The sequence below is a fragment of the Cygnus olor genome, chromosome 1 (assembly GCF_009769625.2).
Source record: "Cygnus olor isolate bCygOlo1 chromosome 1, bCygOlo1.pri.v2, whole genome shotgun sequence".
Taxonomy (NCBI): Eukaryota; Metazoa; Chordata; class Aves; order Anseriformes; family Anatidae; genus Cygnus; species Cygnus olor.
The window spans coordinates 68,824,213-68,849,278 of record NC_049169.1 but is presented as its reverse complement, the minus strand read 5'-3'; the positions used below and the strand labels follow the sequence as shown (position 1 = coordinate 68,849,278).

At 36.5% G+C, this 25,066-nt stretch overlaps 2 protein-coding genes across 5 annotated transcripts in view; one reads left to right on the top strand and one right to left on the bottom strand.

The window, feature by feature from the left end:
- Positions 1 to 14,483: 14,483 nt before the first annotated feature.
- Positions 14,484 to 15,596, bottom strand: CAPZA3 (capping actin protein of muscle Z-line subunit alpha 3). Its single transcript, XM_040564061.1, has one exon. The coding sequence runs from the start codon at positions 15,462 to 15,464 to the stop codon at positions 14,589 to 14,591; it is 876 nt and encodes a 291-aa protein (XP_040419995.1). The 5' UTR covers positions 15,465 to 15,596; the 3' UTR covers positions 14,484 to 14,588.
- Positions 15,597 to 15,640: 44 nt separating this feature from the next.
- The window catches only part of PLCZ1 (phospholipase C zeta 1), a 51,155-nt gene continuing 41,729 nt past the window's right edge, over positions 15,641 to 25,066 (top strand). For 3 of the 4 annotated variants that reach the window (XM_040564050.1, XM_040564027.1, XM_040564044.1), the window contains exons 1-3: positions 15,641 to 15,875; positions 16,403 to 16,504; positions 20,059 to 20,293. In XM_040564050.1, coding sequence (XP_040419984.1) covers positions 15,816 to 15,875; positions 16,403 to 16,504; positions 20,059 to 20,293 — 397 coding nt within the window. In that variant the 5' untranslated portion in view covers positions 15,641 to 15,815. Of the gene's footprint in view, positions 15,876 to 16,380; positions 16,505 to 20,058; positions 20,294 to 25,066 lie in introns of all 4 variants that reach the window. The other variant, XM_040564036.1, reaches the window with a different exon arrangement.

Genomic DNA, 25,066 nt, shown 5'->3' with positions numbered 1-25,066 from the left:
CCTCCTTGGTCATGTGCCAGCATAAGTCTAGTCAAAATGATGTGGAATGTGCCTTATGGAAAAATACATATTTTGGGGAGCAGCCTGTTGTAACCTCAGGCATTCATTCCCCTGCAGGCTGATTTGCAGAAGCACGTGCACAGGGACAAGCAAAGGCAGCAATGGTCTTTCTGAAAAGTGATTGGAGAAGTAACCCATGCCTATCCCTAACCTTTCTCAGGAGCCTTGTGAGAGTGGACAGGAGATGTATACTCATTGATCTTGCTGTATGTTTAATACCTCTGATCCCACTGGGAATGAGGATGGGAACTCAATTTGTTGTGACCTCTTGGGGATTGGACTTCTTTGTTGGATGCCAGTGTTCTACTATTGACTCCATCTTGTCTCTCTGGGCAGAGTCTTCATTCTCTCTCCAAGGGCTTACTGCTTCTCCTACCTAAGGCTGAATTATGACTCGTACCATTTTATTCTCCTCACTGGTAGAAAATGACTTTTCTGATGCTGCTTGTCCTTGCCCAGCAAGCCAAATTGCATTTGACTTGTTGATTTTTATTTGAAGATGTCTGCATATGGAATTGCAAGTACTTCTTGTGCTGGGTCTGTCTGGGATGGAGTCACCTTTCCCTGCAGCAGCGCACACAGTGCTGTGCTCTGCACTCGTAGCTGGAACAGCACTGGTATCACTCCAGTGTTGTGTCTATTGCTGCATAGCGCTGGCACAGCACCAGGACTCCCTCCAAGCTGCCAAGAGCCAGCAGGCTGGGGGTGGGCAAGTAATGAGGATGGGACATCGCCAGGGCAGCTGACCTAAACCAACCAAAGGGATATTCCATAACACCTGATGTCACACTCAGCAATAAAAAGGGGGGCTCTTGTGGGGGAGGGGGCTGTCCTCCCAAACAACCGTTACGTGTTTTGAGGCCCTGCTTCTCAGGACATGGCCGAACATCACTTGTTGATGGGAAGTAGAGAATAACTTTTTTTTTTCCCTTTCTGTATGGTACACCTTCTTCTTGGGAATTTAAGATAACATGCAATACCATTATAAGCAGGACAAACATGTCCTTAATAAATATTTATATGTTTTCTTCTCTATAGGTTTCTAAACGTGCGTTGTCATAGCTACAAAAATCACACATACACGAGCCTTTACTCAGTCTGTAAGCATTTTGGAACATACTCATTCTTAGTGATATTTAACATGATTTGGCATGATTAAGGCATTTAAATATTGTTTTAATACAAATAATAATTAAAAGTGACATCAAATATTATTTGTAAATTATATTTGCACAAGAGATGCCTATTTAGAAACATCAATTAAATTAGATTCAGTCTGAAAGTATTTAAATGTGGGATAGATTCTTATGATGAGGCATAGTTTACATATAGTAACTCTGGTTTTAGAGTCATTTACAGTAATGTGATCAAAAATATTTTAAGGCCAATGATTTAAGTGATCAGGCAGTATTTTCAAAGTCTGTTATTCCAAAAACCATAGTATCTGCTGTTATTTTAAAAGTATGCAGACTCCAACAAACACTGCTCATAAAGCCTTCAATGTTCAGTAATTATATTAGATACGATAGCTAAATCAGTACTTCTAACTGCATATTTGTAAATCTATTTGGCAATCAGGGAAAAAGTTTACCTGTCAACCAATTATTATTGGATCATTAAATTGTCTTTCAAATGAAGAATTTGATTATGCTGAAATGTGTACAGCTGATGTACCCAGAGTACTCAGCTTCATATTGCTTAGATACATTTATTTTTCAATAATTCCTCAAATATGCCTTTCACTATAACCTTGTTCCTTGTGAGGATTATTTGAAATCCTGCATAGGATGAATCTTTAGTGCTACAGCATTAAACATTGAATAACTGACTATAGCTTGCACCCTGAATGTGAATTAAAGCTTAGACCTTTCAAGATTTTTAGCTCTCCTAATTTTCTTAGCTCTAATTCATCTAAAAATTTATCAGTATACACAACATTATTTTCCTCCCCTAAATTACATTTTGTATTGACAGTTCTGCCCTGTACTATAGATGACATTTCATGACCACAGTACATGTGCAGTGACCCCTGAAGAAGCATTGTCTGTGCTGATAAAGTTACACTATGCAACACAGCTGGGGATGCTACAAGAGATACGATATGAGCTCTAAAATCTTCCTAGCTGCAGTAGCTCTGTATCACATGCAAGCTCATTAGCCTGGATCTTAGCACTTCTGACAGAGCGGAAATGAATGTTTCAAGAGCTAGATTGTTTGGTGTTTAGACATCCCAGTACCAACCTCTATTGTGCAAAGATTTTAGAGAGATTTAATACCAAGTAGATGAGAGAATCTTACTTACAAGAGGCTAATATCACAGCACAATCCAAAATATAGACAGCAATCAGCAGTTGCCCAACTAGTATTAAAATCCTGAAGCCAGTCTCCTCACTTGGTTTAAAATGGAGTAACCTAACTGTGGTGAAAATATTCAAAATTGATTGAAGTGCAAAATGGTATATTTTAATGTAGTAAATGTCTTTCTAATATATAATGCAACGTGATTGTGTTTTAAAATACAATTATTATTTAACATCACTTCTGACGTAAGAACTAGAAAGCCATTGGTCATACTTTTTTATTTTTATTTTTTAATACTGTAACAGTCTTCAGTAACAATCTTCAGTAGTTCACTCTAAAAATGGCTACATGCTGGATGGGAAATATTGTTCATTCTTTTTATTTAAAAACACACGGGGAATAGGTTTCAATTAATTATTTTTGTGCTTTGTTCATATTTAAGAGGACACCACATTTACTCTGAACATTCTTAATGCCTTTGTCCTTTAAGGTCTTCCTCTTTTAGGATTCATTAGCCTTTATTTTGACAGTCTGACAGAAGTATGTCAGTCCTAGAAGTATATCAGTCCTATCAGTCCTACATATTGTTTATGTTATTTTTTTTCCAGAACAGGGTCAAGAAGTACCATACTCTAAAAACAAGCACCATTCCCCTCCTCCCCATCCCTCTCTGCCCCCCATACTTAAATTTATTTCCTATGTTCATTTTATATTTGTGTGTGGCTGATCACATTCATGGAGCTGCTTGCCAAGCCTCTCTTCTGTGTGCTAATGGAAAATGAGATCTTCATCCCTTCTGCCGAAGACACTGAAGGAGAGCTGCTACTATTGAGTCTGCAGCTCTGCCTCCCAAGCTGGACTTAAAGAGAGGTGGTAGTGATTGCCCAGAGCTCTGGGTAGAGGGTGAACCACTAAACTGAGCAAGCAGCACAGGTCAGGCAGTGTAGTGTGCACATGGGAGGAGAAAGGCATTAATGCCAACTCCCCTGGCAAGGGAAATGGGGAATCTCCTGTTGCATGCCCGCCTCACTGACATCAAAGAAGAATGAGTCCAGCTGAAGTTTGTGTGTGAAGTCTTTATTCTCCTTTTGACCAGTCTGAGCAAACAGACCATCTAGCATTCAGTCCTGTACACCTGAGCAGCAGCCTTTGAGGTACTTAGTACCCATATTACACCAGCCTGGAAGTCGTCTTTTGGCCTACCTGGTCCCAAGTCATGAGGTTAATTCAGCTTTTATTTGAATTTATTTCAGGTATCTAAAGGCAGAAATAAAACGGGACAAGGCTGAGTTGAGCTCTCCAGTGAAATCATAATTTGGCAGTCAGTGTTGCACAGCTGAGAAAAGAGAGAATTGGGAAAAAGAATAAAATGCAAACAAATGTGAATTAATAGATCTGGCTGTTGCATTGTTTTCCTTTCTCTGGATGAGGCAAATAATGTACACAAGAAAGCATTTCTGCCAGTGATGATATGAGAGTACAGATCTGTATGGAGTACTTGAAAATTTGTAAGTTCCTCACTAATTATGTCTTAAACAAACATTTAATATAATTTCAGATTTCACTTCATCATACTAATGAGATATAAACAACTATCCTTTGACCCAAAGCTTACAGCCCCTGGCAATTTCATTTCTACTTAGCATATCACGATGTCTTTAGCTGACATTTTTACAGTATGACATTGTTAATATTTGAATTAAAGAAAATGAAATACAGGAACGTATTCAAGGGAATTAAAATTATAAGGATTATGCTGCTTAGGAGGGTTGTAGTGAAGCAGGAACAGAAGCATCAAAGTAACCTTTGAATGCAGAATTTTATGATAAATATATTGAATTCTTTTTGTTTCCTCTGCAACTTTTTGCTTATGCAAATATTTTGCTAATATTAAAAGACAGACCTTGGAATTACCTACTGAGTTACAGGGGTAAACTTACAGGTACATTTACCTCTTTTGGTATGGTCCTACATATTATCAGAATTCAAATATATATATTTTTAATAGTTACAAGTATTTTTAGGAAGTTTTTAGAAGTGAGCTCTTTCTTTCTTTCTTTCTTTCTTTTTCTCTCTCTCTCTTTCTTCCTTCCTTCCTTCCCTCCCTCCCTCCTTCCTTCCTTCCTTCCTTTTAAAGGTAGCAATAACCCCCCAAAAGACAAAAATATGAAGGTTTTTTCTTCTTTATTCTGCATCTTATTTCTTCCTTCCCTATTATCTGATGCCATATGTAACCCCCACTCTTATAGAATCATAGAATCATAGAATCATTAAGGTTGGAAAAGACCTCCAAGATCATCTGGTCCAACCATCACCCTACTACCAATGTCACCCACTAAACCATGTCCCTAAGCACCAGGCCCAACCTTTCCTTGAACACCCCCAGGGACAGACAGGACTCTTGCAGAATCTCAGCCCCTCTGTCCTTCACGTATTTACTTTTCCCAGTACACATATAAGGTAACAGTAGTATGTCATATCCTTTTTAAAAAAGAATTATACTATATCAAATCCACAAAAGCAGTATGGAAAGTTTAAAGATTTTTTATGTCTTCATAGGATTACAACATAGAAGAAAGGATCAGAATGCAGTTTACCAGCTACCTCCAGGTTAGGACACAAATTATGTTAATTTTGTTAATTTTACTCTTTCTGTGCACACATTTGTGCATACTGTGGTACAAATTAAAACATTTTCTACAGGTGCTGTGGAATGTGTCTCGTATGAGTGCCAGTTAGTAACACTGATGTATGGGCTTTCCAACACAAGAAGGAGACGGAGTTGAACTTCCTTAAATTAAGAAGTCATTGAGCACTCTCTCATTTTCTGAGTAAATCTTACAGCTATTAGACTGCTACATAGAAACTGGTTTGTGGCATCACTGCTCCACTAAAAGAAAAATAAACCAATATTAAAGAACAGCCATTTTTGCCTTCTCGAAGGGCAAGATCGTAGCATTCAAATGTGGAGTTGTGAATTTCCATCTCATATCACTGCAATGCTTAGGCCTGCAAGAACGTAGACAAACTCTGTAGAGAGGCAGAGGCTCCCTCCTGCATCTCTTTCTGTAGGTCAGTGTAGTTGTTCCCTGCTGCTGTGTTCACAGCTGTGAAATCCATGCCAGGCACTAGAGCTTGCAAAGGGCTGAAGTACCATCTTTATACATATGGTCAAACGTAACTTGGTCAAACCTGGCTACATTAAGAAGAAAAAATAAATAAATATGAGGAATTAAAAGGCATTACAGTTAGCAAGGGGGAGTAAAATATATTAATTTAAAGAAAATGAGTTGTTTTGTAATCAACATGTTTCATAACATCAGACAACAAAATGGATCAGGATAATGTAAATTTATAAGATAGGCTGGAGCAAAGGACTGGAAGTCTGTCTATGAACTTTTTCCAGGCCAATCTAAAGCTCATGACCATTGAAGGAAAACTTTCTACTGCTATCTGTGCGCTCTGTATCGGGTTCTTCAGGTCTGTGTGAAACAATTTAAACAGCTTTAGCATCATAGTACCTCTATCATACTTTTCCTCCCAGTGAAAGTAGTCAAATGATTATAATTAATCAAACAACTACAATTAACTACTTTGTTGAACTGGGACTTAAATAGAGGAGCAGAAAACAGCTGAAGGCAAAATAGAGTCTATGCATTTTAATCTTCTCTTTCTTTCCATGAATACTTCACAGGACATAACACATTGTTTTGAAAAAACTCTGCATTTTAACCACAGTTTGTCCCATAATCTGTATCACACATTTGGCAGCCTACGTAACTTTGATAAAGGAAAATAAATTATTGCACGCAGAATAAAAAAATGTTAATTACGCTCTTCATTGGCTTCAGCTAAATCTGTGTTTTGTAATGGATTTAGGCATATGGAACTACAGCCCAGAGGCTGAAATAACAGCTTGTCTTTTGCAGGGCTTACAGACCATAGAAAGCATGCTGTCGATGTGTCTTCAAAATGACCTTTTGATGGGAAAAGAAAGAATGGAACTATAGATGCTTATTGAATACATACTGCACACTCGACTATAATTACTAGAGGAATTGGTCTAATCAGTAATATATTAGCAGATAATGCTAATTATTTGAGAAAGAACAACAGAATAAATTTGCATGCAGACGTTATATATGGAACGCAACAGTATTGAATCTATATACCTTAAGGAATCACATTTATATTACGCACATGCAAAACTGATGAACAAGAAGGTGACTTTTTAGTGCAGATGCACTTCAGGCATTAACTCATTAACAATATAACAATGAATAATAAATGCTTGAAATAAACTGCTTCTCATATCTGTCTCTAATGAGGATATAATTAAAAGTAAGTTGCAAATGGGAAGTCTTGTATGAAATACAGTTCTTAAGTAAAATTAATATTATCTTCAGTGAACTGGCAAAAATGTTTTGCTTAGAAATGAGTAATTCCATAATCACAGGGATTTGAAAAAGATATGATCTCATATGCATTACAAAGAAAAAAATAAAAGCTTTTTCTTACCTGTTGAATACTATAAAGCAAGAAAGAATGCTGTAAGGAAACTGACTTGCAATATATCCATTTTTAAAGGTAAGTTGTCTGTGGCACTTTCTTCAAGATCAGTGGAGTCCTAATTACTTCATGTTACATACAGGACAAAACAGCAGTTAAAGGCATATACAAGAGTTTCTGTTTCTAAGTCTCTGAGTCTGACTTGGAGTGGTGATCTTCTCAGAGGACATTCTCTTAATTGTATCTTCAGTGCAAGTGAAAAACAAACAATCCTATAAATCTCTAATATTTCATACAACTTCAGTTTCCTTTTGAATGTCTCATTCCAGATAAAAAATATTTCTGTCTGAAACTAAAGGCATTTACTGAAACACAGTGCTTTCTACTGAAGCTGTTCTCTGGAAGGCTTAGCTGTTGAGCTGTCCACTCAATGAGAAGTGTCTTGAACAGTGAATAAATGCTTTTCTTAACTCTTTGAGGATATCAGTCAGTGAATTTCCAGATCTGGGTGCATTCTGCAGCTCTGTCCCAACCTTCTGTCAGCACAGAACCTGAAACTACACATGGATTTTTGTAGTCAAGGGAAAGAAATGTGGGCTTGTGGGCAAAAAGATGAACCATAGCAAATGAGGAGCCCACCATGTGCCCAGGCAGAATGACTGGAGGACTGATGTCAGAATGTGCCACTGGGACAGTCTCTAGCCATGAATACAAACTCAAATTTTCATCTTCTTTGTGCATATAGGCCTTAATATGGCCTGCACAATGCCTTTCAGTAAAAGTCTAATTCCTCAATGGGCGCGGTGGCGCACGCCTGTAGTCCCAGCTGCTCGGGAGGCTGGGACGACATCTCAGAAGTTATAAGAAACCCCCTGAGAGGAATCAAAATGTAATGATTTACTCCTAGAATCATAAACTGACCTTAAAGGATTTTCTGTGGAAAACACCAATACTTCCCACATCACATAAAAAGAGAATTAAAATAATTCAAAACTGGAACCTTTGTTAATTGAACTCTCCATACATATTGCAAATATATTTCTATGATAACCGGGGCTGTCCCTCTTCACAGGTTTGTGGAGAAAGATTTTGCCCCTCTGAATGAAGTAGCAGCTCTGAATATTGTATCAGCCCAATATTTGGCTGATACAATTCATTTTGTTCTCAAACTGTAGTACCATCACCATTGCATAGATAATTTCGTTCCAGCTTTCCACTCCCTACACAGTTTTATGTCACTTCTGCATCTCCTTCCTCACTCCCTTCTGACTTACTGATATGCCTTACTCTTTCTTTTAGACAGGGATTGCTTCTCCATCTTGCAGGCAAGAAGAGCCTGAAAAAAAATCCCCTCTTCCTTTCAGTGGTCAGGGATGATGTCTGGACTGGAATTTTATTTCTTTTCCACACTGAGAGATGAAACGAGTGGCCAGAATCCCTTTCTCTCCACCTGCCTGGATGTTGTGATAGAAGGAGGGAAGGAAGAAAGGGGAAGAAGACAGAAGCCATCTTTGCCCTTCAGAAAAGTAACCATTTGTGCGAAAATGGCTGTGGATATCTGAGAAGAAAAGAGGCATGATATTCTCCTCAGAAGGCCTGATTGGCCTGAGCTCTAAAAGGCATTCAAGTGAAGCAGGCAAACATTCAAGCAGGTTTTCTACACATTCACATTCCTAGGAAGACTGGAGCTTCTTGTTTTGGTCTCTGCTCCATTTTTGTCTCTTACAAATTTGCCTTAGCTGGTTATATTTGAAACTCAAAGAGGTTGTGACACTAGAATCTAAATCTTTTCTGCGCCTTGTGGCACACAGGTAAACAAAGTATGGAGTAAAGTTTGAGAAGTAAAAAGAAAAAAAAATAAAAAAGGAAGAGCTGTCACGTATGGACAGAAGTCAGATAACAGTGAAATTACATAAGCAGCACTGTACTCAAGATCTTGTTTTCCTGAGGCTTCTACATTTTTTGTGTTTAAGAATAAAGAATATGCGTCTAAGAATAAACAAGGTGTGAATAAATAAGGGGCTTCTGATCCCTTGCTTTACCACCAGTCTGCCCCCAAGGCTTGTTGCTACCTGAAACATGAGCTCCCTGCAGCCAGTGAAGCTTGAGATGAGCATACCTAAGTAGCTGTAGGCTTGCAAGGGCTGGTGCACTGATCTGTGGTCTGTGTAGGCAGATTGTGAAGCTTTACTGGTAGAGGGATGTCATACACAAGAACACAGCCGTTTGCTCGAGGATGCAGGTTCATAATTCTAAGTTTCAGTCAATCAGGACAGAAAAATCATAGAATCATGTGGTTTGGGTTGGAAGGGACCTTAAAGATCATCTAATCATCTGAAAATCTCCTGTTCCTTAATGCTTTCTCCTTTTGTGAAGCAATCTTGCATTGACTATGGATGAGCTTCATTTGTGATCGTGGTTACATTGCACATATATCACATTTAATGAAATTACTTCCTGCATTAGATATTAAAAGCCAACTATCGTATTATTTATTTGTCACTTTAATACATTCTTATGGGGCATAAACAAGATCAGGAAGAGCTGTTAGCTTTCCTGAGCACAGAAAGAATCACATATACCAGCTGTGAAATCTCTAGGAATCTAGATCCGTGTGACTTGCCCAAAAGTTATGGAAGGAAAGACAGTGGTCCAAATGCGCTTTATGAATGATAATACTAAAACAAAATAAAATAAAACAAAACAGAACAGGTCCTGTTACTAAGATCCCACAATCCCAGGATTTTTCTGGGTATGAATTTAAGGATGTATGGTAGTTCCTGTTCCATTAAAAAATAATGTGCTATATAAATTGCTAGATATAATATGGGCCATCTGTTTTTATTTTTATTGGGTCTCTTACTCCTTCAATTTAGTATGGCTGCAATTCCAAAGGCTTACTAGGACAAATACTTCTTTTAACTGTGGAAAACTGCAAGATATTATGCTATGAATAACACTTCATTTTTGAAACACTGATATTTTGAAAGCATTCTACACATTTAAGAACTCCAAATCTTGCTATAAATTAATTATAAAATCCACTATTTGTGTAACAGTGGCATACTGACATACAGACTTTACAGACTTGGGAAAAAACTTGCACTTGGAATATAATAAATATGCTTTTTCATATTTGTTGAACATATTAAACCATTCTTACCGTAGAAAAGAAAACAGTCCTTGAATTAGTCTTACTCTAAATGGAACATTAATGTGTTGACTATTTGAAGTCAGTAAGAGAGAGAGGGAGACACTTGGCAACATTCGTTGTGTTTCTTTCACTTTTATTTTCTCTGTTTCAAAATCATCTAATAACTATGCTTTTCCTTCACAACTTGATATCAGGGAGTAGGGAATACAGTGGAGTTTTGCATACAGACTACATCCTGGAGAACATATAAGTAGCTGGTTTTTTTTTCTTTTCTTTTTTCTTTTTTTCTTTTTTCAATATGGTCACATTCATTCTGTGAATGAGGCAAAGAAACAATTAATGCCATTTTTAGAGACAGCAAGGGAAAAAACATGAATTTCTTCCAGTGATCCATACAAAGAGTATTGTTAGACCTTGTTTTCTGCAGCCCCAGTGCCAACACATAACATGAATCTTTAGTGCCTGTTCAAGATTTTTCTAGCTATTCCAAAAATAGAAAGAATGTTGCTTTTAATTCAACACAACTATTTGAAAATGAAATGATGAAACTTGATTTGCTAAGCGTCCTCATTTTTATATGTTCTCCACCTGCTGCATTTCCAGCAAAACATGAAGCAAACTTTATAATGGGAACATTAAATATTCAATCCAAATACTAATATTAAGTGTTGATTTTCTTCCAATTTTAATGCAGCTGGAAGCCGATAATGAAGTCCCAGCTAAGCTCTAATGTTACTGGTGTAATAAAAATGATAATTTTCTTTGCAGCAACAATTAATGGTAGATGCTCAATGTTTTTCAGAAATCAAAAACTTGAGCCAATTTGGCTCAGGTACATTTGTACCAACTTTATGATTCCAATGAGACTGCAAGCATGTAAAGTTTAAATAAAATTCACATTTTATTTTGAAAGAAAATTGCATCTCATTGTGTAAATGTTCTGAACTGATAGAATAGGTGATTATCTCCTTTGACAGAAATAACCATGGCCACTCAGTAACAAACAGAGATAAGCTGAAGGAGAAAGCAGTACATTACAGAAAGATACCTGCTGATAATCTATTTTTGCAGGCACAAAACAAATTTTTAGTGGTAGGCAGTTATGCTTGTAAATAGGTAGATATTACTCCAATTCTGGATATTCTATACTCCTGGCAGCAAATAGAAAGTTGTAGTAAGTTACAGTTTGACAATTAATTTTTTTTTCTAAGTCAATCCCTATCAGTCTACCTTTTTTCCTAAAAAACAAACCAACAAGCACAAAACAGAGTACTGATGCCAATAAAAAGGATTCACAGGTAGTATATGATTGTGAATGGTTTTCTTAGCAGCAGACAGAAAAGGAGGGAGATTTTACGAATAAAGACAATGTCAGCTGGAATGTATTCTTTTTACAAAAACAACAACAAAATCCAATAGGAGCAAAAGCGTGAGAAGCTGCAACTGGATCTCAAACATACTCAGACACAAAAGCATATACAAAGAAGTTCAGTAAATTTTTCAATGGAGTTATACACATTAGCTTTCTTCTCATAATATTTATTCCTCCCCATGTTTAAACTTAGCCAAAGAATAAAAAGGACCATTTTGAAGAACGTAGAGGGAAAACTGACAAAGCCTGTATTGCAATTATCTTTTCTGGATTCATTTCATAGGCTTGCATTTTCAGCCACATCAGAACCTTTACTCTGCCCAAACTGACACTCTGAGCAGCTTTTGTTGCAAATTTTGATGTCATAGATTGCCTCTTTTAGTTGGAAAGGAAACTGAGGGAAAATGGAAAGTTCAGAAAAGGTAGACTGATAGGGAAGACAGGAAAACTAGCCCATCCTTCACTATTAAATGTTTTTATTCTTGCACTCTTTGCTACAGTTTTGCCCTATGGAAATTGCATTCTAAAGAAATAATTTAATTCTACGGAACAGTGTATCGCAAAATATCATAGGCTTGCATCTGACAAGGGATTGACATGGTGGAATAGACGTTGAAACCGAATATCTATCTGAAAGTCCTTTATTTATTTAGTTTTTTCCATGTTTCCTCTTTGTTAGTATATGCTCATTATTTGCATTTAAATAAAAGTGCTTTCTTCACAATCCAGAATTTCTAGTGCTATGTCCCCATTTCTGTTTGCACTTAAATTTATGTCAAAAATTCGTCTCTTGTTCTGTACTGCATACATGAACTACACTAACAACAGGCCATCTTCTTTATAGCAGCCCTGGGTTGTATAATATTTTTAATAAAATTACTCTAATTTTCAATAAAGAAATAATCACATATTCAAATAAATACCATGTAAAGACAGCTGTTTGCTCATTGAATAGTCTCTAGAAGCAACATGGACATTAAAAGAGCTGGATTGATGTTGGATGGATCTCAGTAGCAGCTGTGGGGTGAAGAGAGAATGACCTATAGGTAATGTAGCTTTCTGTGAAGAATCAAAGGAACACAGGGAATGGTCTCCATGCTCTATCCTTCTCCCTCTTCAAGTACATGGTGCAGATTCTCTAACAAATGGGCATCTGGAAGAGGTATTGTCAAGGGACATTGTTACAAGGGCAGCTGTCTGCTTTTTGCTTGCGGGAAGGAAACCCTGCATGATGAGTGCCTTTCTGCAAAAGAATTAGCATAAACTCCCAGGATCTTTGTTTTGAATGACCATAAAGATAAACAATCAGATGAAAAATGTACTCTAGTCAATGGAAATCTGAAGAAAATTAGTGTATAAATAAATGCAACTTCTATTTTTTTCAGTTACATTCAAATATTAGCAACACTACAACCTCTTCTTCTGCCATAAGGCTTTATAAATGAGTAAGCTTATAAATAAAAATTGAGCATATGACTTTATCATCAATACAGAATTATGTAGAATGATAGTTTTTATATTAGATACCTTTTTGTTATTTTTTTTTTCTGGGTAATTAATTATCATATCCTGATGTGTACAATAAGGAACCTCCTAAATCAGGTATGAGTACAGATGCAAAATCTTCATTTCATATCAAAGAAGCTGAAGATAGCGTTTGCATAGTATGTTGCTTATCCCCCAAACCATAACATAATAATGCATAGTTTTTACCACATGTTAAAACAAAGAAAATGAAAACAATCATGGCCCGTCAGCACTGAAGCTATAATGCCACTAATCAGTATTTACAAATGAGCATGCTCAACCCACATGATAACATAATTGCCACTAGCTGTTATGAGCAAAAGCAAAATCTTATGCTTACATTAAAAACAACAATATTTGTAAGAACATTGCTTAAATATTCACTTCAATATTTTTAGAAAGTTGAGTGTTTACAATACTGCTTCAAATCAAACTTTGTTTCTAATAGAACTAATTGAAAGGTATGTTTACAGACAACAGCAAGCAGTAGGCAATTTATTGAAATAAACATGTTAGCAAAGTATCACTGTCAGAGCTTGAAAATAAGACAAAATACTGCTAGAATATGTGGTTGTGAAACTCATTATATTCACACACAAAATATAATAAACTAGCTGGTGTAACATAAATGCCCGGTATACTTAGCTTTGCTGCTGATTTTGAAGTTCTCTCTTATGTGCTGTTGCCACTTTTGTCATCTGAAGTAACTGTTGAGGAGATAGCCCCGATACATCTGCATAATGCTGAAGGGTCCCATACAGTTTCTGGTCCTCTCCTGCACTTTCCACGCTGTCCTTCTTACTCTGCCCTGCCCCTCCTCCCCTCAACCCCCCCTCCCCCCCCCCCATTGTTTTTTTTTTTTACTACAGCTCTAACTTTTCTAGGTAAAAACTTTTATATCTTTATAGCCGCTTTTGCAGAACAGAATTAACTGGTTGTCTGAATACCACCATAGTAGCAATACATGGATGTATTTTACTGTTTCATACTAGAAAAAATGGCAGTGGATCACACTCCTTTGCAATTTGTAATAAACACTTGAAAACTTGCTTGAAAACTGGGAGAAGTAGCATTGCTTTCTTTATTGTGTGATGACTGATAGGCGACACCCAGCACACATCCCTAATTCAGTCCCGTATTTTCTGTGCTAGCTACAAGAAATTTATTCCTCCTATGTACTGATCTCTCTTTGTTCACGTGACTTTATTAGGGATGTCTCGTGCATACAGAGAGGTATGCACAAGCAAAGCTTGAAGGCTGAATTTCCTGGGCTTCAATATCACTAAAAAAATCTAGTAATAGCACCTCCACATCTTTGCCAGCCTACCTTACCAATTTCCTTATAAGAGATGCTACAAATAGTATGAGGTTAAGTACATACAATATTGAAGAAAATTACAAGGGACAGTAACAGTTTTCTTGCTGGCTCACCTGTAGCAGTGTACTGCCTTTGACAGTGACCATTGCTAGTACCTCTAGAAGCAGTTAAAAAGTACAGGAAAGTTAAAAAAAAAAAAAAAAAAAAAAAGGCAACAAAAAAAACAGCGAATGATTTTCAAAGTGGTAATTGACTGATGACAGCTTCTGCACTCCTGAGCGATCTAGAAATAGATCAACTACATAACAATCCTGTTTTGTCTTTCTCTATTTATTTATGCCACTGTATCAATTCGGTAATTGTGCAGGTACTTTATTGGAGACATTGGTCTTTCGATGATAATTTTTCAACAGCTCATTCCAGTTCATAAAAGTACGAGTAATAGGGAGTTTCCTTCGCAGATCTTTCCTCCACATATCCTCTGACAAGGCCTGAATGTTTTGCAGAATAGCAGTATGAATCTTGTCGTCTTCAGTTTTCATGAACTTCACAAAATCTGAGACAAACTGATTTCGGTCTATCACATGCAGAGACTCGCTTACAGACTTTCTGATGGTAACATGGAGGTTAGCATCTTCGAAGTAGTGTAACTGGAGAAGAAATACCCCTGTAACTCGAGTCATAATTGGAGTCAGGGCAAAAGTCCAGTCAGACTTCCAAAGGCTGTTCCAGTGTTTTAAGGGCTGGTACTCATGAGCCTCAATGCAGGCCACAAACATCTGCCTTTTGCCCAGGGATTTTTTGAACACGCAGCAGTTCCCTGCTGGAAAGTGGCAGTTCACATAGGTGTTCAATCCCTTGTGGAGGGCTCCTCTCCACAGCTCCTCCTCATCTAACATCACACTGTGCAAATAGGTTTTGCTGGTTATCCCACTCAAGTGGTCAAACTCAAAAGAGAATTTGTCTTGGGGGTAAAAGAAGCGGTTTCCCCCTAAATCATTATAGTGGGTCAATAGCACAATGCTCCCATTTACTTGGACAGGGGTGAAGTTTTTCTTGTTGTGATGGGCACCAGCGTGGGTAGCCTCCTGCCTCACCAGTTCATCATCTTTGACCAGAGCACAGAGGTCTTGGACAACCTGCCCAAACTCCCCAGGAGGGGACTGGCGCAGCAGTCTGCAAATGAGGGACACCTTCTCCGGCTCACCCTGCTTCACGCTCATGCTGGGAGTCCTGGCCAAGCAAAGGTCAGGGCACCACAGGTGAGGGAAGGGGGCACAGGGAGCCTGAGGGCAAAACCACAAGATGGCGGGGTGTGGGGAGCAGCGGTGGGCAGGGCCCTGCTCCAGGGCCCCGCGGTTTGTGACCTCACAGCAGCACCCAGGGCCAGCCCAAGCAGGGGGCTCAGTTTGGGGACAGCGCCGGGAGGGCGCTGGGGGCCCCAGCAGGGGCAGAGGGGTGCGAGGGAGGGGAAAGGGGCCTGCTGGGAGCTGGAGCAAGCCGAAGTGATGTTCTACCAAACACTGCCAACGCCACTGGAGTGAAGAGACTGGAGCAGGCAATGTGGAGCTGCCATGGCGGAGAATAGATATCCTCCTCCTCTCCTTGCTCTTCCTTGTGACAGCTGCCATTATGTAACCTCCCTCTGCGCATGCCTGCCCCAAGGCCCAGGCCCACCCTAAGCCCATATGGGACCAGAGGAGGTTCAGCTGGGGCCAGTTAGGCCGGTTGGGTGGGCAGGGTGCCAGGTGCCCTTGAGGCACTGCTGCTTGCTGTGGACACCACTCTTCCAACTGTCCCCTATGGCAGCTTGATCCCTTTGGCCTCCCCACATTTCCTTTCTCTCACTACAGCCCTTTCTTCACCCTGACTACCTTTCGTTTTCCTGCGTACCCTTCCTGTGACTTTCTTTGGCTCTTTTCTGTCACTCTTGCCGCTCAGGGTCTCTGGGTGTGGAGCACAAACGTGTTTCTGCACACCCCATGGCCTGCTATCAGAAATCAGAAAAAAAGGAGGTTTGAGTATGAGAAGAAAAATATGCAAGCTTTTTAGGTTCAAAAATTTAAACCTCTCACCCTGCCCCCCCCACTAAGAGACAATGACATGGGGCAGATGTTTCCTTAATGTGATCTCTTGTACATGGTTTTTGAACATCATTCAGGATGAGTTCATGAATGGGAAGATTGATTTAGACAGCACAATGAAGCTGCTTGAAAAACTGCATATCACTTTTGATGTTGCTCATGTGAAACATGTTTTCAAGGTGAGGAATATGTAGATTTAGAAATTAAATAAATTTAGAAGGCCAGTTACACAAGGGCCTTATATTTGCTTATCTCCTTTTTTTTTTTTTTTTTTTTTTTTTTTTTTTTTTTTTTTTAAATTAGTGTTTCAAGAAGTGAATTTCATGTTGGTATGGTAGTAGGGTGTGTGCAAAATCAGCAAATAATTTGCCACATCCAGCTCTTTTGTTTCTGTGTAAAACAGATAACTGAGTGGTTGCATTACTACCATCTCTTCACCACACCAAAGTAGTGTTGAGTGATAAAAAATATGTAAGTCTTGGTAACCAACTGTTCTGTAACTAGGCCTCACTGGAGGAAAATGTAAATATTCTGGCTTCATCCTATGTGGCTGCTTTTGTGATCAAGCTAATGAGCCCAGCACTGCCTGTCTGATGCTGGTCAGAGCCATTAGAGTGACTTCTTAACAATCCTGTTGCCAGAACAACAAAATGGAGATGTCTGATCTGTTCCAGCTTCAAGTTGACATAGCTCCAGCACACTTTCTTATTCAATTCTACCATACCTCTCTTGTGAAGTATATAAGAGGTATGCCTGGATGTCCCATCCATCCATTGCACTCTAACCCTGGGGGAAGGATGTGGACTTAAAATACAGCAACATTTAAGGAGTTTTCTATGAAGGCTACATTTATGTCTTTGACATATTGAGGATTCATGGTCTTCAGGTCTGCTCTAGTAATTACTCAAAAGATGTATGAATTTTCTTTTTAGCTCATTTTTTACCCAAAAAGTTTGGTAAAGGTGTTTTCCTAAGGAAATGAAACTAAATGGTTACATATATATCTGTAATTTCTATGTGACAATTTTGTAAATTGGTTGGCAAATTCTGTCCAGATTTGAAAGAGGAGAACTAGCTCTGGACAGTCCCAAACTTTTAGGACATGTCATGCTGATAGGCAGGTGGGCAGCAGGAAAGCACTAGGATTTTCTCATTTTATCCTGTTGTCTCGTTCTCTGCCTTGTCTTGCCAAGGTAAAAGCAGTGTGAGCGCGATCCTTGGTAAACATGGGGGTTGTGCCCACAATTTTTGAATTTGCATGGCACTGGGAGAATTGCTAACCTTGACAATCTCATGAGAACTTGAAACTATTTTTCATTGTTGTCTTTTATTTTCCACCTACTTCACTTTCTGATAGAAATTTAAGAGAGTTGGTCAATTGCAAGTAAAGAGAATAATTATTTGAGGAAATGACCTGTATGGAACAAGTCTGATTGAACTTGTAAAACTTGAAACAGTCGAACTTGAAAGTCAACAGTCTGATATAGTTGTTCTTAGCAGTGCAGCCATGTTTTCTTTGCTTTTTCAGAATTATGAGCATTATCAATAGTTTTGGTGCTGAAATTACCCATCAGTATAATAGTATGTAAAATTCAAAGCAATCTGGAAGGATATTTTACTGCCACCGCTGTCAGTAACTATACATTGGTAATTAATCAAATGGTTATACATGAAAAAAAATCCATTTTATAAGAAGCATAGTTTTTAAAGAGCAATCTGCTTTTGTTGCTGCTGTTGTTTTATTCTTGTTAAATTTATTTTACTGTAGTGCTCCATTGGCAATATCAGAATTATGAACATAAAGATTTTTAAGGAATGGTAAATTTTATTATAGTTTTCAGAACTAAGTCTTTGTCAAGATACTTGTTTTTCTGGATAGCAAAGATTTCATACGCATTAATAAAAATAAGAACAATAAACCCAACAAAAATAAGAATAAAAACAACAACATTTTTTATAACAATCTTTTTTTTTTTTTTAATATTTTGAAGTGATTTTCATAACTTCAATTTCAAAAGCACCCCTGCTTAGTATTATTGTCTATGTTTCAGAAAAGTACAATAAAATAGAAAATTTATTTTTTTTGGCCAGCTTCATTTTGTGCCAGTACTTAAGAGAAGGTCTCCTGAGTCCTGATAAGTTGCTTAATTCTAAAATGAGTTGATATTTTCTTTTTTTTATTTAACAGTTATTAGTAAATTTCCAGTTTTCTTAAAGATATTAAAAAACAGATCCATGATATCAACCTGAGATGTGAGATTTCCCATTCAGTAATGAAAAGCGTATTATTAGCATTTGTAGTGAATTATTATCTTTCTTCCGAGTTTCATTAAAAGCGATTGTTCTCTTCCACAAACTCAAAGCAAATACTTCACTACTGGTATGTAATTTAAAAAAAATAATAATAATAATCTTATGTGCTTGTATTGGTTATCTAATGTATTCTTGCTTATTGTTGTACTTGTTCAGACAAGTACAGTGGGAACTGTACTGCGTAAACAGAATCTAGTAATGTAACATTCATCCTTTAGTTTTTATGGTGTCTCTTCAAAATTAATCTAATTCAGTGGTAATCAGAAGTCTTAAAGAGCAGACAGAACTCAAGTAAGGCATTTTATGCTTATGCATACTTCTGGGGAAGCTCTGCTAACCATAGTAGGTGCCATGTTATTAGGTACTGAAATCCAGCCTCCTTGTTAGTCTTAGTTTAAGGAGTCAACAATTATGAATGTTGATTAGCTTATGGAGGTAATCAATGGGGCAATTAATTACCATTTGGGTATGATTTTTGTGACCATTTTTGTGAATTTTGTGAAATTTCTGAAGTTTGTCTTAATGTAAAAACTTTCAAGAACAATACAAGCTAAACTACTGGAAACATCTGTATTTCATATGCACAGTTACATATTTTGTGTACAAAATTTAAAGGGTAGACAACATTGTTAAGCCTGAGAGAAATGTTAATAGCAGATATGGTAAAAAAAATATTATTCTACTCAACTTCTTTTGCCCTTTTGATTTTTCTAGTGGCTTTTATACTGAAGCACTGAAATTAATTAATGTGCTAACATTTTGTAAGCTCTATTTATGAAAACAAGTTTACAGTTTAAGAATTCTAAAAGTGTGAATAATTAATCTGAGTTAAATATTCTGTCTAGTTAAGAATAGAACACAATGTCATAGGTTATTATAAAGTATAATTGCTCCAAACTTATACAATCTTTCTTATTTGACATACTAAAAGACTTTGATCTCATGAAAATTTGCTCATCCTTATTTCATTTTTCAGATTACAACTTGCTGCATGTTGTATGTAAATTTAAAGGATTATACTTACAATATGGTTTAAATTGCTGTTGAAGAGGTATTATATTAAACATATTTTCCACTTGATAACTTTATGCTGAAGATTTACTGTACTGCATAGCATTTTAGTGTGGTTTTATATAATGTCTTAATACTGCATGGGTTATATATTAATGTACTTTGATTACTTAGATGCCAACTATGTCATATGGTATTTTTTAATGTGTATTAAATACATCTAACACAGAAAGTCAAATCTAAATCTTGCATATTGAAGGAAAATATCATTTGATAATGTACCACAGTCACTGTTGCCTTAAGCTTTCTCTATTTTTCTAGTTCTTATAGTATTATAATAGACTTTTTATGTGCGTCTTTGTATTGTTTCATATCTTTTATTGACTGTTTTGATTTTTTTTTTCTTCAGAAAACAGTTGACAAGCGGAAGGTCCATACTATTAACATAGAAGATTTCAGGGCAATTTATCGAACTATTGTACACAGAACTGAATTTCATGAACTTTTCTGTGCTTACTCTCCAAACCGCAAAATTCTACCTGACACTGAGCTCATTGAATTTCTGAAAAAAGAACAATTTCAGACTGAAGATTCTGAAATAAGGGCCTTAGAAATTATTTTGAAGTATGAACCTGTTGAAGAAGGTATGCATAGTTTAAGCATTTGATTTATAGCTCTTTTTTTTTTGTGCTTCTGTCAGTGACTGTGTTTATATTCTTGAATACTCATCTGACTATACAAATTGGAAATTTTAAAGAAAACTAATGTAAGCAAGAGTATTATAATTATGTCTGTTGTATACCATTTATAAGCATATGTACAAAATGTTATTTGCAATTTAGACCTTTAAACATTACAAATATGATAAAACAAGAAATCATTAATAAAGCATAATAAATTTACACAGTACATTGCTCAGCAATAGCACTTAACCAGCTCAGTTATTCCTACTTCTTGTTGCTACAGACTTGTCCAAAAACTACATGTTGTTTGCTTCAAACAAAATACAATTTTCATAGAGTAGATGAGCTGATCTACTGCACTAATTTTTTTAATGCCCACTGAGTATTGTAAATGACCATTATTAGGAAGTCAGACTGATTTTTTAGCTTTAGCAACAATCATTTTGTTTAAATAATTAGACAAATATGTTTTGGACTTTAAAGATAAAAAATCTAAATTTTGTTTTGTTAGCAAGCTGTCTGCATTTCAGTGTTATCTGGCAGAAAGTTACTGTGGAAGTAATTTAACACAGAGATTTAAAAGAGGAAAACAAATTCTAAGGATATATCTACTGAGAAGGTTATATCTCTTTGTCTTTATTGAGTATGACTAAAACCGTGGACACTTACACTCTGGTTTGATCTCAGCTAGATATCATTAGTAAGAATATAAGGAATGTATCAAAGTAGTCTTGCAAAATGTAATGGATCCGCGTTTTTGGCAAGCATGGAACCTGGTTATCTATCTGTCCCATCATGTTTCTAACGATGTCGTTATCCACGTTATTGGGGTTAAAGCTGTCATTAATTATTTATGTTCTCCCAACCTGAAATGCTATTTCTGTTTTGTTCTCTAATCAGCTTATAAGGGTAGGTCTCTAAACACACTGTCATGAAATTTTTCAGATACAAAGGGGCCTCAGGAGGGTACCTGTTACACCTTTCTGTTCAAGGGCTCTTTTCAGTCAAATCTTAAAACCTCCTGAGGACAGAGATCCACAGTTTCCTTAATGTGCCTAGAAATGGCTTCTAAGAGCAATATTGTTTTTCCAAGGATGTAAGCGAGGCTGACCAACCTGTAGTTCCTTGAGTTGTCCTTGCTCTTCTTGAAAAAGAGAGCAACGTTTGTTTTTCTCCAGTCATGGTGGTCTCCCCTGATAATATGACCTTTCAAAGATAATAGAGAATGGTCTTGCAATGATAACAGCCAACAGCCTCAGCACCTTCAGATGCATTGCTTTTAGTACCATGGGTTTTTATGTGCCAAGCTGTCTACAGTAGTCTCTGACTTTATCCCCTTCCACTGCTTGTAGTTCCTTTTCTCCTTGAACCCTGTCTGTAGGCACAAAGCTTACACTTAGTTGATGAAAAGAAAAAGACAGCATTGCGTATTCTAGCCCTATCTGCATTTGCTGTCACTAAACCGCCTGCCCCATTCAACACCAAGCCCACATGTTCCTTTTTAAAACACAGAAAATGCAGCAATTAAAATTCTCCATGTTGCCACTGATCTCCCATGACAATTTCAAAAACTAGTTTAACTTTGGCTTTCTTAACACCATTTCTGTATGCCTAAACAGCATTTCTGTATTTCTCCCTTGCAAACTGCCAGCACCGACTAGCAGTTTTATAGATGTTGTTGTTGTTGTTTTTCATGCTGTTTCACATGTATTTCTCAAGGAATCCATGACATTTCTTGTGTTGCAATAGAAGGAAGCTATCTAAGCAGCTAGCACTGGTAATTCAGCCTGAAATCTGAAGCTTGAGCTGGATTCTTCCAGATTTCAGTAATGTGTTGCATCATGATCTGAATCATAAGAACTGTGAGATAAGCGATTCGTTAAATTGATAATATGCATATACTTCAACTGTTGAAGTCTGCTTAAAGTTGTGCTGTTGCATTTCTGCTGAGTTTTCCTGAACATAACTAGAGACAAAATTTGCAGCTAAGCTGAGAAAAGGAAATTAGAGCTAAGTACATTTTATTGGAAGCTGTTACTTTGTTCAGTGGAAGATGATTATCAGATGTTTAGCTGTATTGGTTTCCTTTGGTTCCCAGTCTTTGATACTGGGTGGGATCAGTAACTGGTTAAGGAAAATTAGTAATAAGCCCAAGAAGGAGATGAATCTTCCTTTTGGGATGATAACCCTGGAATATGTATGCTTCCCATCCCCACTGTTTTGGAAAGAAGAAACTGGATCACTTGTTCAACAAAAAGCAGAAGGCATTAGGTGTTTCAATGAGTCACTCACTGTCCAACAATAACTACAAAACTTTTGATTCTTTTTACTATTATTTCTGAAATTGCCTTTTAAATTAGAACAAATTTTATTAAATGTATCCTAGTCTTTCTGAAAACTAGTGTGTTTCCCAAGTAATTACAAAAAAAAGCTACCAATTTGAAAGTGTTTTTTTTTTTTTTTGGTTTTGTTGTGAATGATTTATTCTGATGGGAAAGTTAATAGCTATAAAGAAGCTAAAGGACCAAGAATCTTTACTCAGTTACAAAACATGCTTGTAAATATCAAATAAAGTTTCTGTAGTTTTTATTTAATTTCTGGTTTAAGATTCTAAGCCAAATTCTTGTTTGTTTCTTCATCTGTGAGAAAATTGTTTATCTTGTAATTGGAAATAATCTCTCTGAATTAAATAATAGCTGTTCATGCTCCAAAGGAGCATTGCTCATGCTTCTTTGACTGAACAAATACTCCTACTCAAACATACTTAGTGGAAAGTTTCAGATATGATTGACATGATAGTTGATTCATGTGGTGTTGTGATAGACCATTTTGTGCAACTGTCATTCTGAATTTGATATAGAATATTCTTCATCAGGGTGATCTGTTAGATTCATCTGCCCGCCTTGTCCTATATATTACAGAAAGTTAAAAGAGCAGATTTTGACACTTGATTGACTGGTTTGCTAATAGTATCAACTGTTACCTGATAAACTTGGTAACTTTGGTATGTCAAGATAATCATAAAAGCAGTGACTAGATGTGCACAACATTGATAAATCCATTGATAACATTTTGTCCATCCTTAACATTTGTGTCCACAGAAAGAAGACTTTTCAATATCATTAAGAGACATAACCCTAAATTATCTCTCTTAAGATACTGTACTTAGTTCAGGAACAGCATGCAATACATTGCTCTTCCATTTTTATTATACAATTTAAATTTCTAATGGCAAAATACTGCATTAACAGATTTGTGTGTGTGTGCTAAAGCTTGCATTTTTGACTGAAGGATTCAATGTATGGAGGTGATCATGGAAGTGGTGAATATATGAATCACACCTGACAGTTGCCTCTTACTAAAATCCAAATGTCAAATTTGTTCTACACAAACATTGTTCTTTCTCCATTTTATTATTAATTTCATATAGAACTCTCAGATAATTGAGATTAAAGAAACCATGTTATGCCAGCCAAAGACACTTTATCTTTCTAAAGTTTAGTATAGCTTTTTGTTGGTTTGCTGTTTGTTTGCTTGTTTTTTAATTGTTGCTAATTATTCAATATTTGCATGGGTGGGATGAAAGGTGCAGTGAGAGTTGGAAGGTACATTCTGTTCATATTTGCATAGTAGTGCTATTCAAAGACTCTGCTCCTATCAGTGTATTTCCTTTCTAGGAAGTACAAAACCAGGTCAAAATTGCAATTCTGCCTTAAAAACATGCTTGCTTTGTACATAACTATGTAAACTTGATACATCTGTCAGATAAACAAATTGAGTGATCTAGAATGTATTTATTAATTTGCTCTTTTTTTTGTATTTATTAATATGCTCTTTAATTTTCTTTTTGTAAGTGTACTATCTACATCCAGTACAGATAAATACAATATTTTAGCAATATTTGCCAAACATCTTATGAAAGATGTTTCTTTCTTCCATGAAGAAAGAAAAATGCTTTCAAAGAAGTTCTAAAATAAATAATTAAGAAAGCATAAGGTAATAAACTCTAAAAAGCATAGGCATGTAATTTAATATGTTTCTCAAATACTCAGGCTATGTCTATAATTCCTCTCTAATATATCTCTATTTACATATATGGCAGTGCTGAAATTTACCTTAACTGGAAGAATGGGGGAAAAAACAAACAAACTATTTTAATACAATTATCTTTGGGAAAAAAATAATTAATACATTTTATTTCAGACTATCCAAAGGGGAAGGGAAGAAAAAAGCATTGAACTTTGTAAATAAGAAGCTACAAGAAGACAGAAATCTTTCCTTGCTTTCACTTTTTATTTCAGCACCAAATAGAAGTGTGTTTGCTAATTAGTGCTAAAGGATCTTAATGGAGATAAAAGCTGAAGTTCCTCTAGAGGAGACACATAAGGCCTTGATTAAAGTATCTTTTCACTGTGGAATACTTATTAAGATGTATTCCCATTTCTCTTAAGGTAGAAGCAGTAAATGGTCAGAAAATAGTATGATTGTGCTGTTCATCAGAACTTAAAAAGCAGCCCCTTCCAGTCGTAACTAGTTTTGGTATCTTCATCAGACAAAGTTCTAAAGAAACCCAGTAGTTTTCCTCCACTGGTAAAAGAGGTATGAGGTAATGGCAGCAATAATAAAAAAATTAAGTCTTCTTTTATCTTCAGCTATAAAAACTATGATATCTTTTACCAAACATCAGGTGTTCTCTGAAAATTTGTTTTAGCAGATGGTATGCCATTTATGTTC

Coding starts and splice junctions, on each gene's coding strand:
- CAPZA3 (XM_040564061.1), bottom strand. CDS start 15,464: ATGAGCGTGAAGCAGGGTGAGCCGGAGAAGGTGTCCCTCATTTGCAGA.